We start from the raw sequence: 19,743 nt of genomic DNA, 5'->3' as shown, positions 1-19,743 counted from the left end.
CTATATAGGCATCTGATTGTCAGTGTGTAGTAGACATCATAAAATCAGAGCTCAGGAGCTACCTAGTCCAATTCATGATCCAATAAGAATCTCCCTTCACAACATGCTCAACAAGATGCCATTTAACTTAGGGAATCCACTATCATTTAAATTTCAGTCCTACCTCTGCTACAAACCATCTAAGTCAGGATAACAACAAACAGCTTATATTTGCAAACCATTTTACATACATTATCTCCTATGAGCTTTACAACCCCATGAGGAGCTTCCAACTTTCTGAGAAGTTAATTGAGTTGTGTTTGTTCATTTAATAGTAGATTTTAGAGGAAGGATCAGAACCCAAATTCCAAAGCCAACATTATTTTCATGCTAACTTTAATCATTATTTCTTTCCCTCATTTGGAAACTGAAGTTCACTTTAGCTTTTTGTATGACATTTCATAAAACTAGCATCCTTTATATGAAATTTCTAAAAAAAAACCCATGGATATTACAGAGTTATGGGAAGTGTCAGGGCTGAGGAGGAGACTATAATTATCTAAAAACCTAAGTGATTGAGTCAGAGCTTAGGGCATCACATGAATAAATTGAGAATCATAAATCAGATAAGCCTACATTTAGGTCCATGCTCAGATGACAAGATTACATGCAACCTTGTAGTCCCATTCAAAGGTTTAAGTGAAATGTGGATAGAATCTTAGTTCAGATTGTTCTTTCAAGCTTAGAGCTTGAGGGCTCTCAAAAGAATCATAAAAAAGTGACACCAATAAGACTGATATCAAAGTCAAACATATAATCCATCATGAATAATTTAAAAGCAAAACAGAATGTTATACATAAAATGTAACTTAACAAAAGGTAGGCTAAGAATTATGTAATAGTACTTTCAACTATAGTTTTGAATATAAAAGTTCTGAAATGTGCAAGAACAGATTCTGATGATGGAAAACTCATTTGGTTTTTGCCTAAAAATACAATTGTCCAAATTCACAGTCGCAGCAATACTTTCTATAAAACTGCACATGACCAGATTACTTGATTTTTTTTGATTGTTTTATTGCTTACATGTGAATCACACAGTATATTCTTATAGTTCATGAAACTGGATTCATTACATTTAGAACAAAATATGCCAGCGTGGATAAAACAAGATAAAATAGTCTCATTTCCATATCTACAACATCAAAAAATGAGTCTTACTTCTGGAAATGGGGATTTATTTATCTCATTCTTGAATAAGAAAAATTTATTATTATTATAGTAAGTTCAGAAAAATTTCAAAGCAAAGCACAAACGAAAACAAAATTATTTGAACTCAGAGTTAGTCAAATTTTAATCAAACTGTCACAGGTACTAGAGGCCCAGCATCAACACTGTATATTCTAAATATTAAAATTATTCAAGAATAACATGATTCAAAAAACCAAAATAGCACAATGTATATTCTAAGTATTAAAATTACTCAAGAAGAATGGCATAAAAAACCCTAAAATAAAAATGTATACATTAAAATATAACACCTAACAGTTTATATGAGTTAATACTCACAGAAGAAAAAATCAGCACAATCAGATGGTGGATAAATCCCCTACTCTCCACTTCCAAATGCCTAAAAGACAAACACACACACACACACACACACACACACACACACACACACACACACACACACACACACGTACCTATAGTGTGCCTGTGACAAGAGAAATAAATCAAACAAAATATTCATTTTCAGAACTTACAGTGAATAGATTCAGATCAATAATCAAGGATGTATAGGCATCTACTTAGTTAAACTGAAGAAAACTCAAAGCAACAACTGAAAAGTGAAATTAAAGCCTATTTATTACATGACCGAGGGTAAATGCGATCAAGACATGCAATAAATTTAAATTTTCCAAACTATGTACAGCAGTTTATATATTGCATGAGTGCAAATGAAAATACATTTTAATTTCTTATTTTCATAGATTATTAAATTATATTTCTTTTTCATACAAAAGCACACAGTGTTAATTTATAAAATGGCATCCAAGTGGATGATGATTGTTCTGCATTCTGTCCTCCCATTTAGACTCTTAAAAAAAAAATGTAGGTCAAAAACATCTTATCTTAAAAAGAAAATCAAAGTGGGAAAACTGGACAAAATTGTAGGCATATTGATGCAAAAATTCTTGTTTAATCAGGGTAGCAAGTTGTAGCAGTAAAAACCCTGAAGAATATTAGATTGGCTATTTTGTTGTCTATGAGTAACCCGTTAATTGGAAAATGGCTAGTTTTTTGAGATCATTTCATCTTATTTCAATACGTCATTTCATAGGTTTAATTGATTACAACATGGAACATGCATAATTGTACTTCCAAAAAGAATCAATGGAAACCATTATTTAGGTATGCATCTTGAAAAGATTTATAGTGACTTGGCTTTTATCTCTTCATTTTATCTGTTTCAAGCAGAGCCTAAATAATACACACAAATTCAGATGAACACTTTATTACAATTTTCTAATTGAAAATATTAAGTTCCTTTTAGCTTTTGAGATGTTTATGCTGCTTCGTGTAAATGGCAATGAAGGCTGGAAAATCTTCCACCCAAGGTACCGGTCTGTGGAACAGATGATTTTTAATCTCCTGAAGAGAATTTCAAAATGGACCATGAAGAAAAAAAGTGTTTATTAACACCTAGTGCTAAGGAATTTACCAAAATACATTCCATTTTAAGAAAATGCTATCAAAAGCATGTCAGTATGCGCAAACTGTAGCATATAAACCTATGAAATTCAACACACTTGTTCTCTAAAACCAGAGTATTCTAAGGTAATTCTAAAAAAATAAACCAGATATACATGGGTACATTTGGTTCAAATCTTACAAAATGAACTTAAAGTCAAGATCTGGGAATATTGAAACTTAAGTATTGATTCAAAAATAATATGTAAAATGGTATTGAAAATTTAAATTAACATAATATGAATAATAATGTACAGACTTCTCATTTTTTGCATTTTTGAATTCAAAAGTGAACAATTAACCTTTTTTAAAAAATGTCTTTCTATACTAAATATATCTCTATTAATGGAGCCACAGTAAAATATTACTTCAATTTCAAAGCATGGCCCAAAAACTATATATACATCTATGATGTGAAAAATATTGCACAGTTTGGTGCTCTAAGAGGAAGTTTCACACTTCTCAAGCAGAACAGTTATACTTTTACCAGAAAACACAGGATAGCAGTACCAAACTTGTAAAAGTATGCTATGTTTTTAGATCATAATCTCTGAACACTGTTTGAACACAAATATTATTTGTTACTGTGAATAAGCAATGGTGGGGTTTTTTTTTATAATTTATTCTAAAAGCCACCAAATATGAACATATATAGAATTGTAAGCAAATATATTTCTTTACTATTCTATACAACAAGAAGCCAAAATCATTCTTGCTAAAATTTTTGTAAAAGCTTATGAAATATATCTTATAACTTCTATATATTTGAAAATTTCCTTTAAGAATTAGAAAAATAGGGGTGGCTAGGTGGCGCAGTGGATAGTGCACCGGCCCTGGAGTCAGGAGTATCTAAGTTCTAATCCAGCCTCAGACACTTAATAATTACCTAGCTGTGTGGCCTTGGGCAAGCAACTTAACCCCCATTTGTCTTGCCAAAAACCTTAAAAGAATTTGAAAAATAAAAATAAAAACTTGCTTTTGAAATGAGCATTTTTTAAAAGTTGAAAATGTTATAGGGCAACATGGGGAAAAAAAAAATCACATTTGTTCAACTTTTAAAACCAACAGGGAATTCAAACAAATTGACCTGACAAATCTCCATGCTCCAATGTTCTTAATACAGTTTAAAAATGTCTAGTTTGCTCTGGCAATCAGTCATTTGGTTCAACTTTAGTTCCATAATTATTCTGAATAAATATGTTAAATGGGATGAGAAAATTAACCCTAAAAGACTGATTTTAGCCTTGATTTTCAATTTTAAACTAAATATGATTCAGTTGACTCCATAAGACTCAATACACACAGAGATCTGGAAACTTCATCTCATAAACTGGGACAGACTGGTACTGGGTATGTCCAGATGTAACAGTCAGTGCTCCTGATGGACTTGGAGGTGGCCTGTAAAAGAAAAAAAAGTATCAGCAGCTAATCCACATTGAATTGGCTTTTTTTTTCAGAGAATTCTATTTTCAAATACATCACTGACAGGATCACCTCAATTAGGTTACAGAAAATGTGATGTTTGCCAGAAAAACATGATGGTATTTACTTGTTACCTTATATTTGAAAATTCACATCTAATATTCCAATCTAAGCATTTAATCATTCAAAAGCTACTGTGCTCTCAGTGCTCAAGGTCAGAAATGAATAACTACTTCTGTTTTAAAACCCAAATAGCATTTTGGCTTGCCGAGTTTCAGCAATGCTAGAGCAGGAGCATTATTTACTAGATTATGAGATTAAAAAAAAAGTTACTTATTCCACAAGATCAGAAGCTTAACTTGGTCCTTTAAGAATTAAAGGGAATGTCTGCAACAGAAGAGCAAGAAAAGAGCAATGGAAAATATAGGAATGTGATTATTTTGTACAAGTAGTAAGGTTTGGAAAAGGTGAAGAAAGGACAGATGAGCAAGAAAGAAAAAGTATAACTTCTATTATAGACTGGCAGATACTTTATAATTTCAATGAATTCTGAAACACTATATAGGACCTTATAAAGTTGAGAAAAGGTATGAAGAAGTTGCACTATAGAGCCCCTAAAAGGACAAGATCAAAGCTCACAATTCTGACTCGAAATAACTAAAGGGAAGTCAAACTTAGGTTTATTTTCACAACCTAAGTTCTACCTCCCCTATTTTGCCCTTGGATTCTTATAATATAACACACACATAGAGTGCTCTCTAAACTCAGGAATCTGGGTTGTCAGCCAGTCCTTTCAGTTTTGTGATAGCTGCAAATCTGATGAGCATACCATTTATACCAAAGAAATAGGAGAAAACTATCAAAAACAGACCCAAAAGTATGTAAGAAATCTGAGGCTATTTATAGCATAAGAGCAAACAGATACACATATCACGACAGGCCAGGGAGTGACAAAGTAATATAAATAATATATCCAATGGTTTTTATTTTATCTGTCTCACTTTAAGAACACAGAAATCAATATGCAATGTATACTTGGTACTAATTTATTTCCTTAGAGTTTTTTTCTCCAATTGATTTGTGGTTCACTACAAATTACACTACAGTTATCTATAGGTAAGTAACTGCTGTAAGAGATCTATCTATATTAAGATTTTTGTATGTATCCAATAGTCACTGCTTCTATTTAAGTTTAAAGTCAATCAGCAGTTAGTTAAACTTAACATTACATTACTTTGGCACAAGCACATGAGCACTATTTTAAAATGATATTATTTCAGAAGTCTATGGGTAAAATCAGACAGCATGTTAGTTAAAGAACAAAGTAAAAGCCAAAATATAATGTTCCGATTGGTGCACCAATTAAAGCAATGTTACGTAAGATACTGTCCCTCAAAAATCAATTATTTGAATTGCAACATTTTTTCAGAACATGCTAAAGCTCAGCAGTGGGTAATATGAAACTGTAGTCCTTGGTAACAATCACTTCTTCAATGTAAGAGCTCATCAGGCTGTTTCAATAAACCAAGGGAAAAAATCTCTAGAATTCAGCTGGTTTGTTTCTTCAGTTTTGTACATAAGACAGTGGGACAGTGGAATGAAGAAAAAAATATTCTAGAAGAAAATATTGACTTCTTATTTCCTTACATATTTTATTACCACAACTGTTTAAAATCAGTTTGTCATAATTTATATGAAAAAAGAATTAGTCAATCCCACTAAGGTTTATGTTCATAAATCCCTACCGTATGGTAAGCTCCAATATTTGGGCAAGTCTGTCATGAAGCAAATTTGCCTGTAGGGGAAAAAGAATAATGAAGAAAAGAACACTAAAAATGTGAACAGCTAAACATTTCCAATGATCCGCATCACTACACATAAGCCTATTATAAAACATTAAGATTGAACCACTAAGCCCATCAGTTAAAACATTGACTTGTAAATGATGAATGGCTACTAAGGTTTCCAAAGTCTTTTCTGGTTTCTCTACATATATAGGTATTGAACCATTCAGCACTGCTATGATCCAGTGTAACTTGAATATTACTCAACTTAAGCACAATAAATAAATAGCCAAGTCTACACATCATGATGCTCACTGATAAAAATGAGGAGTGTTCAAATGAAGGCAATGAGAAAGGTGTAGCACTCTGTGATTGTGCCATGAGAACAGGCTGAAGAAATTGAAATTATTTAGCTTAGAAAAGAGAAGACATGGTACCTGTTTTCTAGACTATTCTAGACTATTATTCATGGAGAATAATGTTGCACGGTGGAGTACTGAACTTGCAAACAGGAAAACCTGGGTCAGAATCTTACCTTCAATACTGTGTAGCGAAGGTCACAAGTAAGTTTTCTCTAAGACTCATCCATAAAATAATATCTAATTGTACCTTCACCTCAAGGCTATTGGGAAACACTATCTAAAACAAATATTTTGATGGTAACAATTTATTAGGCCTAGTACCACATGACATAAGAAGGAGCAATGGTTATGATTTGCAAAGATGCAAATTCAGACACTGTAGGAAAAACTTTATTAAAAGTAGGTATTTATAAAAGTGGAATGTTAAGTTTTGTTCAAAATGATGGTAATTGTGCAAAGGTTACATAACTACTTATCAGGGAAATTGTAAAAAGCATTCTTGTTCATATTTGAATATGACAATGTAGACTGAATTCCATTTCAATTTGAATTCTGTGAATTAGAGTATCAGTCAAACAAAATCTTTGTAACTGATGTACATAAAGCCTAACTTAAGAAATTAGTTACTACATAAAAATATAAGTTGCTTTCACTAAAATGGTTTAAACCAAAAAATATAATCATAAAATTTCATTTCCTTCCCTTTTTTAAAATATGGAGACAATTAGTAACACCAAGAAAGTCAATTAAAGATATATTAGAAAGAACACTCGATTGGTAGTCAAGTGACTTGAATTTTTAAGCTCAGTAAAAAATTCTAGTTCTAGTCTATGTAAAAAAATTAACTGTTACTTTAGGCAAGTTATCTGACCTCACTAGGATTCAAATTTTATCTACTGATAGAAGTAATTTAAGAGATAATCTTGTATAACAATTATTTTTCAAATAAGGCTCTAAGACCCAAAGAGGTAAGTAAATTGAACACCTAACACTCTAACCATATATTTCCTGTTCTCTCCACCATACATATTATCTTTGCACATAAGTTATTTTATTTTGCTGAATTAAGTATACCATGTTGACTCTAATTAATCTGAAAATCAACAGTTTGAACTATATAATATGTAACATACTTATGATGTATAAATATTTAAAATTTGTGGAACTTTTGCACAGCAACAATGCTGTGTGTAGGGGCAGCTAGGTGGCACAGTGGATCAAGCACCAGCCCTGAAATCAGCAGGACCTGAGTTCAAATCCCACCTCAGACATTTATTACCTAGGTATGTGACCTTGGGCAAGTCACTTAACCCCATTGTCTTGCAAAAAGAAACAAACAAACAATGCTGTGTGCAGAATAGTATTTTAACAAGAATATTATTTCACAATAAATATGCATTTCATGAAAATATACATTTCATGAAATAAAAAATGAAACAAATTCAAATCTACTTGGTCTATACAAGCAACAACTTAAGAGTTGCAATTTGACAAATACTCATCTTTTTCTTCTGATTTTGTTCAGTTGTGTCTTACTCTTCCTGACCAAGGAACTTTAGCACACCAAGTCCTATCTTTTGAAGTATCAGTCCAAGTTCGTCTTTATTGTTTCTATGACACCATCTATCCATCTCATCCTCTGCCTTCCCTTTTACCATTTTCTTCAATTCTTTCTAACATCAGGGTCTTTTCCAATGAGTCCCATATTCTAATCATGTGACCAAAGTATTTAAGTTTAAGTATTTGTCCCTCCAAAGAATAACCTGAAATAATTTAAGTATAGATTTCCTTACTTTCCAAGGAATTTTCAATAGTCTTCTCCGGCACCACAATTTGAAAGCATCAATTCTGCAATGCTTAGCTTTCCTTATAGTCCAACTCTCAGTCACACCTTGTTACTAGAAAAACCATAGCTTTGATTATATGAACATTTGTCAGCAAGGTGATGTCTCTGCTTTTTAATATGCTTTTCAAATTTACTACAGCTCTCCTTCCAAAAATCTGATGCTGCTTCCTTTATGTCTCCCTCTATTTACCAGGAAATAATAGGACTAGTTACCAAAATAGATTTTACACTCCTCTTTCACCCTCATCAAGAGACTTAATACTTATATGGTTATGTAATCTCATCACTGAGAAGGTACCATGCATGAGTGAAGCAGACTGAAGACCATTCATGTTACTGTTTTTAATTTTTTTATTTATTTAAGGTAATGGGGTTAAGTGACTTGCCCAAGGTCACACAGCTAAGCAATTATTAAGTGTCTGAGGCTGAATTTGAACTCAGGTTCTCCTGACTCCAGGGTTGAATGGTGCTCTATCCACTGCTCCACTTAGCTGTCCCTATACATGTAACTCTTGTCTAAGTTCTCTCATAAGTTCGTGACAAAAACTTAATTTAAGACAGCCTTTGACAGTCTGTCAAAATAAGCACTGAAATCAGGCAAACAAAATTCTTCATCTAATTATTCTTTCCACTTTAGACATTGGTCAAACTCCTTTGAGGTTGTCTTCCAAAAGACTGCAATATTGCACGAAGCGCTTAATGCAATCAGTACCATGTTATCCATAACATGGGGCACCAAAATTCACAGAAACTCAATTTCCATCACTCCAGTGGTAAACTGTTAATAGTACATACCTCCTTATTTTGCTTTTTGATTAGAGGGTCATCTTTGTGCTTACATTTTCCAAGGAATTTTAAGTGATTTTGATGGGACAGAGAGAAGCTATCTTTGTAAAAGTGCCAGTATGGTGGTGTTTTGTTATATCAAATCAAAGACTTTTTTGTAATTAAAAAAAATAAACAAAATGTGGTCTTTCTATTAACTGTTAAATAGTCAAAACTATGGTCCACTATAAAATATTATTTGTAAAAGAATCTTCTTGTTTATTATGAATATGTACAATAAGGATACTCTTAGTTCAAATAGAAATGACTCTCAAAAATTTTGCACTGATAGAAGAAAAGGCGTATGATTCAGTAGTTACTGCAGTTCTCTATCTCACCTTTCCTCCATACTAAATATTGTCATTTTCTCCATGGTTCTGGTATCTTCCTCTCCTTCAGAAACATTGAATGTTACTCGGCCAATGACCTCACATTTAAATTATCTATATAGCAAAGATGTCCTCTATACCCACTTGACTCAATCCAGCTGATTTTTCCATCTTTGCTTTCTTTAGTAGCTTTTCTATTTTAGAAGCACACTGAAGACTGTGTAGTTACAGCTAATTGGAGGTAGTTCCTTTGGTCTTCATGGAGAAAAGTTTGATATATTACTGACTTTTAAAAATCTTTACCATTTTTCTTCTGTTTGTGGTCCTCTTATAGTTGGATCTCTTGACAAGCTTTCTTTTAAATAGTTTTGCCTCTCCTCTGTATTGCTCTGCTTTATAAAAATGATACTTTTTTTTTAGCTTTTTTGCAAGGCAAATAGGGTTAAGTGGCTTGCCCAAGGCCACACAACTAGGTAATTATTAAGTGTCTGAGACTGGATTTGAACCCAGGTACTGACTCCAAGGCTGGTGCTTTATCCACTACGCCACCTAGCCGCCCCCTAAAATGATACTTCTTAAAACAGTTCATTATCTTTCTTCATAATATTTTAGAAATGGGTTTCTATTTTTGACCTGGCATTACCTTTGGTAGCCATCTTTTGAAATATTAGTCAGATTGTTTGTTATAACTCAGGCACTTTCTAGACTCAAATGTCTCTTTGTTGTAATTAATTTACATTGCTTAAGCTTCTAGATAAATCAGTGTCAATGTCATTTCTGCTATTTCCCAAATTTGGCTTTTCATATACTTTCAGGGTTGTTTTGATTCTACAATCACAGTTTTCTCACTATTTTTCTAAGTTTACAAAAACCAATTCTGAACTTAAGGTTGATGAATCACTAACAAGTTTTTCTCTGACAAAACAAATTATACTTTGCTTCCAATACCAACCAATTCTTAGGTCAAAGAAAAGTGTTAATCATCTAAAGGCAGGGCTGTCTAAAATGTGCTTGTGGGATGATTTTATGTTGGTCCCCTGTGTGTTTACAAAATGTTTTAGTAAACAAAGCCAAGCTATCACAATTTTTGCTAAAATGGCAAACCAAAATATAATGTCTATTGTTTCAACATAAACCTTTAAAAGTAAGGTTGGACAGCCCTGATCAAAAGATGTGAAATTGCTATAAAAATCTTTGGCCTTTCTCAATCCTAAATATTTTTTTTCCCTCTCCATCATCACCTTCTTCATCTCTGCATTGAAGACACTAAGAATCAGTGAATGTTAATTTAAATATAGAGGATCTTATCAAGAATTTCACAGAATTTCATTACTACTTCTTTGGCAATATCAAAATGTTGAGAAAAACAAAACCATGAAATCCTACTCTTTTGTCTAACACTGCATCATGATATGGAAGAGTTGCTGTATTGAAAACTTCCTTTGTAACTCCAGAGAAAATATTAATAGTATTTTTTCCAGCTAAATTCTTTCCAGACCTTTCCCTACTTGAAAATGTACAGAAGGCAATTTTCTCAGTGAAATGATTTAAGGATGATAACTAAATTTTATGTTTTTCTACAGAAGATCATAGATTTTGCACACCCTCCTTCCTTAAGTAATTAAGGTACCAAAATTACCTATAGGTATTTCAGGATTAAAATATTGGTCAAACAGAAGAAAAACTTTAATTCTTGAGTCAAGGAAGGTATTAAATAAGGTCTATTCTGGAATGCTAATCTGGACAGTATTTTAACTATTACAACTTTTTTACTTGTTCAAGATTCCTACAAATGTTAGCTCTTGGGGATTGGGGAAGAAAGTCATGTCTAAAGACATGGTGTACAGGAGGGGCTCAGGTCAGTTATGCCAGTTAGGATATTTTTTCTCTCTAAAACAGACATGCTAAATTAAATAAAATAAATTCTGGAAGACTTGTGTCTAAAACATAGTATATATATATATATTATTAATATCTTTTTCTTAAATAGTGGTGACTCTGTGTTCTTGAAGACTAGGATGGCAGAAGACCAAAATAGATGACTATGGAAAGGCACAGCACCAGAAGTTAGCTGATTGGTGATGGAATTTTTTTTTAAATGATTTTTGTTTGTTTTTATGTTTTTTTTGCAAGGCAATGGGGTTAATTGATTTGTCCAAGGTCATACAGCTAAGTATTAAGTGTGTGAGACTGGATTTGAACTGAGCACAGGTACCACCAAGCTGCCACTGGGGTTATGGTAACCCAGAACAATGAAAATATATGTGTTTCTGCCACATACATTAACTGCACTCAAATTTCATAATTTTGTCAACTTGATACAAAAAGAATTTCATTTTAGCAAATATGTGATTTTAAGAGGAAGCTAGGTGGTGCAGTGGATCATCAGCCCTGGAGTCAGGAGGACCCAAGTTCAAATCAGCCCTCAGAAACTTAATAATTACCTGCTGTGTGACCTTGGGCAAAATCACTCAACCCCACTACATTGCCAAAAAAATGAAAAATAATAATAATAATAGTAATCTGGACTAAAGCTTCTCAGTTCTGTTGGGGGCAGCTAGGTGGCACAGCAGATAGAGCACCAGCCCTGGAGTCAGCAGGATCGGAGCTCATATCTGGCCTCAGACACTTAATAATTTCCTAGTTGTGTGACCTTCAGCAAGTTACTTAACTCCATTGCCTTGCAAAAACTAAAATAAATAAATAAATAAACCAATTTCCAAGTCCCCTGATATTACATTCTAAAGAATAGAAGTATGTATGTCTCTTCCTCAGAGAGGAAGTCTATTAGTCATGTTTGTTTTGATTTTACACACACACACACACACACACACACACACACACACACACACACGTGTGTAAAATCAAAACAAAGGCAAAATACTAATTACTGTAATTATTGTTATTTTGAAGTAAGTCTGTGAATTTTCCAGTGAAGTAAGTTCCCTAGATAAACTTCATCTGATTCAGATCATCAGTTTCTAACACTTTTCTAGCTGTTGCCTGATTCATCGAAATATGGTCAGAATGTGTTAGAGATGAGACTTGAAACCTGACTAATTACCTACCACTAATAATTCATAGTTTTATAGGATTTGTACAGAAATTTCCTTATTACAATTGAACAGCAATATTACTAGATCAGCTTGTACCTTTATATGACCATTTATTGACAGAAGATATTTTCTGATGTTTTGTTAACCTGTCTAAAGTTTAAGAGTTCAATTAGAAAACAATTTTTCACAAGTGAAAATAAATTCAGAAATCATCAAATGTTACAATTTAACTGGCATGTCTTTTATCATATCAAATTTGAAAAATAAACTTGCATTTTGTTTTTTGGTCATCTAACTTTCCCTAAGCTTTGTTTCTTCCCTTGTGAAGTCTATATCGCTAAGAGGTAGCAAAACTCAAAATACACTAGTTTCTCTTTGGTTTCAGCAGTTCCATTTGGAATTTCTAACTTGAATTTTTATATTACTTTAAAAAACTACTAGGTTCGCAACTATTTAAAAAAAAACAAAATTCTGCAGTATTGACAAACTGCTTGAGTGCTCACTTTGGATTCACACTGTGCTGCAATTTCTTCAAATGGTGCTTTATGAAACTTCTCTATCACAAGACGTCTCTTCTCTTTTTCTTGTTCTTCCAATCCATTGTTATCTTTAAAAATAAGAAAATGGATTAAGTTATAAACTAGTTACCTTAACAAAGCATTTTTTTATTTAGTTTTTTTTTTTTGCAAGGCAAATGGGGTTAAGTGGCTTGCCCAAGGCCACACAGCTAGGTAATTATTAAGTGTCTGAGGCTGGATTTGAACTCAGGCACTCCTGACTCCAGGGCTGGTGCTCTATCCACTGCACCACCTAGCCTCCCCAAGATTTATAATTTTAGCAATGTTTATGTTATCCATAAAATCATATTTTGATGCAGCCATACTTTAACTTTCACAATGAATTCAGAATTTCGGAGTTGGAAGGGACCTGGGTAGTTAACTAGTCCTAACTAAGCTAGGAAAAAAAATCCTGTCACTAATAATAGCACCACCTAGCTGCCCCAACAAAGCATTTTTAATAGTAATCTTCCCATAAAACCTAAAAGATTTACAAGACCTGTTAGAAGTCACACTGATTTAAAAGTGGGGGAAGGACAGAGATCAAAAGATAACACATAATATTCTTGAAATTTCTAGTTGAATAACCTAAGTGCAGAAACATATTTAGAAAGGCAGTTGCATGAAATGGTAGCCTAAGAATAAGGAGATTTGAATGTTTTAAGTCCTCACCTTACATATTTGGTCTTTTACTACAAAATTACAATCCAATATACCTGTGATCTCACTTCCAAAGGGCATTAAATGATCATTCTGTGGGCCTTTACTGTAAATTTCCTGATATTGCGAAGATATGAGTAGACTAAAAAAATTAGTGATGAATTTTTTGACAATTGTACCTGAATCTATTGCTATATTTCACCCGGGAAGTTCAAATCTAGCCTCAAGACATTAACCACTTACTAGCTGTTTGACCTTGGAAAAGTCATTTAACCCTGATTGTCTTGCATCCAGAGCCATCTCCAATCATACTGATTCATATCTGGCCACTGGACCCAGATGACTCTGGAGGAGAAAATGAGGCTGGTGAGATAGCACAGCACCCCCTCACTCAAATTCAATTTATGTGCTTGTCATGGCATCACCTCCCTGATGTTGTGGTCTTCGAAAATGAAAGACAAACATTAAGTTCTTATCCCAGTTTTAAAGGTAATAATAATAGCTAAAAATAAAGATTTTTGCCAAGTTTTTCAGTACTATTCAACTCTTCATGATCCAGATTGGAGTTTTCTTGGCTATTTCCATTTTCTATTTCCTTCTCCAGCTCATTTTACATGTGAAGAAACTGAGGCAAACAAGATTTAAGTGATTTATCCAGGGTCACACACAACTAGTTAGTGTCTGAGGCCAGATTTGAACTCAGGAAGGAATCTACAGGTCTACGCTTTTTCTACTGTGTCACTTGCCTGTCCCAAAAATAACGGCAGTTTGTATATAGATAGTGCTTTAAGTTTTGCCAGTTGTTTTACCAATAGAATTTCATTTTATCCTCAACAACTCTGGAAAGTAAATTTTTATTATTCTCATTGAGCAATTGAGAAAAATGAGGCAGTCAAGTGTACTTGTAAATATATTCCATTAAGCATGATTTAAAAAAACTAATTAGTTTTGAACAGAAACCTTGAAATAATACTATGTACTATAGTTTTTCATACCTTAAATGGTACCAAACCAAATTTATTCTTTTCCAATTTATTGGGGGGGGGGGGTCTTCATCAATCTACATTGTAAGATGTTTTAATATAATATTACTATAGAAATCAATGAGGTATAAAGAATTATTTATTTTCCACTGCTTTTATTTTCTTCTCTCTCCCAATTTTAGCTTTCTTCTATCAATCCAATCTCTATAGGCAATTATTTGGAGCAATGGATAGAGTACTGGGCCTAAAGACAGGATGATTCAATTTCCTGAGTTCAAATCCAGCCTCAGATATTCAATAGGTCTTTGGCCCTATCCAAATCACTTAACTCTACTTGCCTCAGTTTTCTCATCTATAAGATGATCTGAAGGACATGGCAAACCATTCCAGAATTTTTCCAAGAAAATCTCAAATTAGGGGCAGCTAGGTGGCACAGTGGATAGAGGACTGGCCCTGGTGTCAGGAGAACCTGAGCTCAAATCCAGCCTCAGACACTTAATAATTACCTAGCTGTGTGACCTTGGGCAAGTCACTTAATCCCTTGCAAAAAGAAAACAAAAAAAAATCTCAAATGGGAAGATGAAGAATCAGACAAGATTGAAATGACTGAACATCAATTCAGTCCCCACTACTTCTAATGTTATTAATGTTTATTAACAGTATAAAATTCCCTTCTCATTCTAATAATGAATCCATGGCTCTTCTGAAGATTGCAGGAATGGACCTTAGTATCACTGTTTTTTTATCCAGAGTCCTGTTTTTATTTACCCATAGCCATGGTTTTTGTTCAATTCCGCAATTCCACAAGTTTGACCTCTTGCTTAGCGGTAGTTTACCCAGAGATAGTGTGGTATGATAAAACAGTGCTAAACTTAAGTAGATACAGTTAGGGTAAAATCTCATCCTGCATTTATTAAGTGTATTATCATGAGGAAATCACTCTACCCTCAAACCCTCAACTTTCTCTTATGTAAAAGGAGATTTATAATTTATCTCCACTATTATAGGAATAAATGTTCAGTCACTTATGAAACCTTACACAAACACTAGCTATTATTACTACAACTATCAATTTTAAATATCATATGGAAAATATTTTTTCCTATAAAAATCACAATAGTTAAAAAGGGAAAACCTTTCCATACTGAGAAGATAATTTAAGAGGCTCCAACAACACAACTTCAAATCCCCTCGTCTTTCAAAAAAATTAGTATTTTTTGTTTCTTTCTTCTTATATCTAAGAGCAGAGAGAGGAACATGACTGAAATGGCCTGACAAACAAATTCTGACATATAAAACAAGGAACAACATAAAGTTGAGGTGAAAAAATTACTAAGAAAAAATTAAAATTCTCCAAATCTCACCAATTGCTTTTTTCAATGCTTCAAAGGTTATTTCTTCAGTGGCAGTGACCTAGAGAAAAATTATTTAAACAGAAATTAGTTGTGGAAGAGAGTGCTATAAATATCAACAGAATTTACCATTAGTGATTTCACAATAATATTCAAGGTTTTTTTGGTCTTTTTTTCATTTTCTTAAATCATACAATGCCAGAGCAAAAGAGAAACTAGAAAATTTATTTAAATATCTCTTGTAGCAAAAGTCCTTTTTTTCATTAAGAAACTGAACTGTAAATGGAAAGCTCACATGGTTAGTAAAAAAATAAAATTACAATTTAGTGTATAAGATAAATTGATTGGAGGTGTTCTATGACTGGTATAGATTGCCTTTGTATTTTTGTTGGATATACATTCACGTTCAACAACTGCTGCTACAATACAAGGTATTCCCAAAGATGACCAGAAGAATTGAGGTCCAGTTCTAAAATTTTTATGAATGTGGTGTTCCTAAGAGCAGAACAACCAATTCAAGTAAAAGCATTCCAATTAATATGGATGAAGCTGAGGCTACTCCAGTTACTCTTGCTTTCTGATACAATTTTCAAACCTTATAACTTCACTACTTCCTTCAGATTGCTCTTCTGGGTTCACAATTTCATGTCACTTGTCCCCACAATTCAATTTAACCCTGAAGAGAGATTCATCACCATTTAGTATAATACTATTAATTCTTTCTACCTTATCTACTCCCCAAGAATTTATGTCCTCTACGTTAAGTACTAGAGTACTTTTAGTTCAGTACATTAAATCTTTCAATAAGGAGAAAAGACCTGGTGAGTTTTCCAAACTGGTACCTCCCCTCCAATAACTCTTTTAAGAAACCATAGTCTCAAGGTCAAGTTACAAGGGCAAAGTAACATAGTTCCTAAAAAGGTGAAACAATTCAGCCTATGAGCAGTCTTCATTATGTCTACATTCCTTATCATTCCCCTTTTTATTCACACAGACCCCCATATTGTAAATGGCTGATTGAACATTTATAATAAGTCCTTATTTAAGCAATGCTTAAAGCAAAGATCTCTGTAATTCTATGCCTATTCTTTGATATAACTGAAGGACACAATGGAGACCCATGATTTATCTTATCTTTACTATTATAGGCATAGACTTGACATTTCATCAGTATTGGGAGCTGACTCATAATGAAACATCCTTTAACAAATGCAGACTAACAACTGTTCTGCAATTTACAGTCAAAGAATTTGCTGAAGCACTGAACAACTAAGTAAATGCCAAAGATGACATAGCTAGTTTGTGATAGGGCCAGGACCTCAATCTAGGTCATCCTGATTCAGAGGCCAGCAGGCTGTCATCCACTAGGTCATAATGAAAAATCAAATGATCCAATTTATGTTATTTCTGTATTTTTTGTTGTATTCAACAAAATCAAAGCAAACTTTCATGTTTTAAGAGAAACACAAGATACTACAATTGTTAAGACTGTGGACAAGTTAGTTTTCTTGATAAATGAGTAGGAAATATTCCTAAAAGTTGATTATATCTATATTCAGAATTCCTCACATTTTTGCTTATTCTAAGGCATCTCAACTACAGAATAAGCATGAAAAGACATACTTAATATCTTAAACTTTCTGAAACATATCACCTTCATGGGAGATGTAAAGAACTTCAGTGGTCATCTAATCCAACTTCTATCTAAAAAGGAATCCTCATTACATTATACCTAAGAATAATTATTTAGACTTTGCTGGAAGACCTCCATTAAGGGGAAAACAACCAACTAAAAACTGAAGAAGCCCAGTCTACTTAGAGATCTCAGTGTAAGGAAGGTTTTTGCCTATATAAGATCCTTTGCAACTTCCATGTATTGTTCATAGGACTGCCCTTCCAGTACTTGAAAAGAGCTATAATAATCAACCTGAACCTTCTCTTCTTCAGGCCAAATGTTCCCAGATGTCCTTTCTAATATGTGGTACCCAGAATTCAACATGGTCCTCCAAAGACAGTCTTACTAGGGCAAAAATACAACAGGACTATAATTTTGTTAATCCTCGATGGTCGAATGTTTAATGTAGCCTAAGACTACATTAGTTGTTTGGTTTCATACTATTGGATGGAAGCTAGGTGGTACAGTGGGATAAAGTGCCAGTTCTGAAGTCAGGAAGACTCATCTTCTTAAATTTAAATCTGATCTCAGACAGTTAATACCTAAATGACCTTAGGTACCCTGTTTGATTCTGGGTCCTCACATTAAAATGAACTTGCCAAAAAACCAAACAAATAACTAAAAAAAAAAAATCAAAAGGAGTCATGAAGAATTGGACACAAATGAAATGACTGAACTATAATATCATTGAGTCAAAATGAGTTTGTAGTCCATTAAATTCCCTAATATTTTTCAAACTAACTAATCATGGCTTCATCATGATGGACTATGAAGTCAATTTCTTCAACTCAAGAGTAAACTTTATATTTATATGTACTAAATTTTAGTTTCTTAGAAATTGGTCCAATTTTCTATCCTATCAAGTGTTGGGAGCTTTTTAAAAAAAATTTACTTAAGGCAATGGGGTTAAGAGTGATTTTCCCAAGTTCACACAGTTAGGTAATTATTAAGTGTCTGAGGTCAAATTTGAACTCAGATCTTCCTGACTCCAGGGTCAGTGCTCTATCTATTGCACTACCTAACTTGCCCCTAAGAGTTGGGTCTTTGGGGAGAGGAGAATTATAACTCTTATCTGGAGTGTTAGGCATCCCTCCTCTCTTTATGCCAAATGAAAATTTGAAAGAAAAATCTTAATACAAAATGCTTATTAAAAAAAGAAGTTTAATAATGCTCCACTGGAAATATCCTTCCAAAGTGACATGTTATCACAAATATTCTGAATCTAGAACATCAACCATTATGAGATTAAAATACTCACTAAAAATCACTACATCTACATCAATACACTCTGATCTACCAACATAGAAAATATGCTGGAAAAATATTAGTTTGGCAATACTCATTCTATGTTGTTTTTATTTTGGACTGCAGCTTTTTTCTTTCATTTTTAACAATTTCACTAATAATATGTTATAAAATTTTGCCAGAAAGCAAAGTAAAGTTAGTTTGCCTATATAATTGGTGATTCTCTTATTTATGCACAAGATATTAATTCCTAAATTGACTATTTTCAATGTGTTCTTTTACAGGAAAAGGTAATTCTTCTTGACAGAAAAAAAGGAATAACATGTGAATTATAGAATTTTTAATTTTCTTCATCTGCCTTAGCTTGTTCTATTTGTATTCCTCATGCTATTCTTTTAAGACCAGTCAGTGGCATTGGAGTTATTCACATTATCTGCCATTGGTTTCATCCTAGACAGACACAAAGATACACACACACACACACACACACACACACACACACACACACACACACACACACAGTTTTTTTTTTACAATTATATAAACTTTTTTTTTTTAATGGTGGCTACCAGGGTGGCCAGAGCACTGACCCTGGAGTCAGGAGTACCTGAGTTCAAATCCGACCTCAGACACAATAATTACATAGCTGTGTGGTCTTGGGCAAGCCACTTAACATTTGCCGGGAAAAAACCTAAAGAAACCAACCAAAAAAAAAAAAAACAAATGGTGGTTATTTCTTAGAATATTTAACTATAGACTATTGGGAAGACAATGAATATATATATATACATATATATATATATACATATATATATATATGTATATATATATATATATATATATATATATATATAGAGAGAGAGAGAGAGAGAGAGAGAGAGAGAGAAGTCACTATAAAACAAGTATGGAAGACAGGT

At 33.0% G+C, this 19,743-nt stretch overlaps 1 protein-coding gene across 6 annotated transcripts in view; it reads right to left on the bottom strand.

The window, feature by feature from the left end:
- Positions 1-970: 970 nt before the first annotated feature.
- The window catches only part of EFR3A (EFR3 homolog A), a 135,702-nt gene continuing 116,929 nt past the window's right edge, over positions 971-19,743 (bottom strand). For 2 of the 6 annotated variants that reach the window (XM_074202398.1, XM_074202400.1), the window contains exons 20-22: positions 15,919-15,967; positions 15,700-15,791; positions 12,873-12,961 (exon numbers count right to left, since the gene is read on the bottom strand). In XM_074202398.1, the coding sequence (XP_074058499.1) occupies positions 15,736-15,791; positions 15,919-15,967 (105 nt within the window). In that variant the 3' untranslated portion in view covers positions 12,873-12,961; positions 15,700-15,735. Of the gene's footprint in view, positions 4,129-5,897; positions 5,948-12,857; positions 12,962-15,689; positions 15,792-15,918; positions 15,968-19,743 lie in introns of those variants that run through there. The other 4 variants (XM_074202396.1, XM_074202397.1, XM_074202395.1 and 1 more) reach the window with 4 other exon arrangements.

The sequence above is a fragment of the Macrotis lagotis genome, chromosome X (genome assembly GCF_037893015.1).
Source record: "Macrotis lagotis isolate mMagLag1 chromosome X, bilby.v1.9.chrom.fasta, whole genome shotgun sequence".
Taxonomy (NCBI): domain Eukaryota; kingdom Metazoa; phylum Chordata; class Mammalia; order Peramelemorphia; family Peramelidae; genus Macrotis; species Macrotis lagotis.
Note: the sequence above shows the minus strand (reverse complement) of the source record. Positions and strands in the feature narration are given on the sequence as shown.